The sequence below is a fragment of the Camelina sativa genome, chromosome 8, assembly GCF_000633955.1.
Source record: "Camelina sativa cultivar DH55 chromosome 8, Cs, whole genome shotgun sequence".
Classification (NCBI taxonomy): Eukaryota; Viridiplantae; Streptophyta; class Magnoliopsida; order Brassicales; family Brassicaceae; genus Camelina; species Camelina sativa.
This window is the reverse complement of record NC_025692.1, coordinates 2,383,766-2,384,573: the sequence shown is the minus strand read 5'-3', so window position 1 is coordinate 2,384,573 and position 808 is coordinate 2,383,766. Positions and strand designations below refer to the sequence as shown.

The 808-nt window shown below is 40.1% G+C and overlaps 1 protein-coding gene across 2 annotated transcripts in view; it reads right to left on the bottom strand.

The window, feature by feature from the left end:
• LOC104705733 (tRNA (adenine(58)-N(1))-methyltransferase catalytic subunit TRMT61A-like) overlaps positions 1–808 on the bottom strand; it is an 11,086-nt gene that overhangs the window by 2,702 nt on the left and 7,576 nt on the right. The window contains exons 3-4 of one of the 2 annotated variants that reach the window (XM_019228563.1): positions 588–633; positions 247–491 (exon numbers count right to left, since the gene is read on the bottom strand). In XM_019228563.1, the coding sequence (XP_019084108.1) occupies positions 247–491; positions 588–633 (291 nt within the window). Of the gene's footprint in view, positions 1–246; positions 492–587; positions 788–808 lie in introns of both variants that reach the window. The other variant, XM_019228562.1, reaches the window with a different exon arrangement.

Below are 808 nucleotides of genomic sequence, written 5' to 3'. Positions count from 1 at the left end.
GATACATACTGGAAAAAAGGGTAGACTAAAGAACATAACTTAAGTCTACACAACTTGTTTTTAGTCCTAGGATTTGAATATTTGAGAAGAGGTTTCACTCCCAAAGTCACTACTTTAGAACTTTGATGTTAGGATGCTTCCAAGGTAGAATTATTCAGATAATGGGTCAGATCTTACTTCTACAGCTCTTTCAGTTTGTATTGGAAAAGAAAGTAAAGGAGATATTGTAAATGAGGATAAGCTTACCTATGAAATTTGATCTGAGGACTTCACAAGTGCGTTGTACTTGCTCGATGCAAGGTGAGAAAGAGCAGAGAACTCCATCCTGCTTTAACATCTTTGCTGCAGAAGGAACAGCGAGCCAAGGCTGTGGAAGGTCTAGGAAAACCGAATCAGCCAAACCTGACAATTTCTCAGGAAAACCTTCTCCTTGAATGTCTCTAACCTCTACGGTTACTAAATTACTAATTCCCGTCTTCTCAAAATCTTCCCTGTTGCAAAGTAAAAGTAAAAGAAAAGATACGTAAGGACTAGACCTTTAAGACAAAAGCACAACCAGAGAGCTAAAACATCGAAGAAGTTTATACCTTGCAGAGACAGCTCGTTGCTCGTGAAAATCAAACGAATACACATGTCCAGTTGGAGCCACAGCTCGAGCAAGTGAAGTAGAAAGCGAACCACTTCCTGTGCCTGACTCAAGAACAACACAGCCAGGCACAACTTCTAGATACATAACAACGAAGCTAATATCCGCAATGTAAAGAATCTGAGTCCTGTGGCTTAAAACCAATGTCCATAGCTCAGGAGT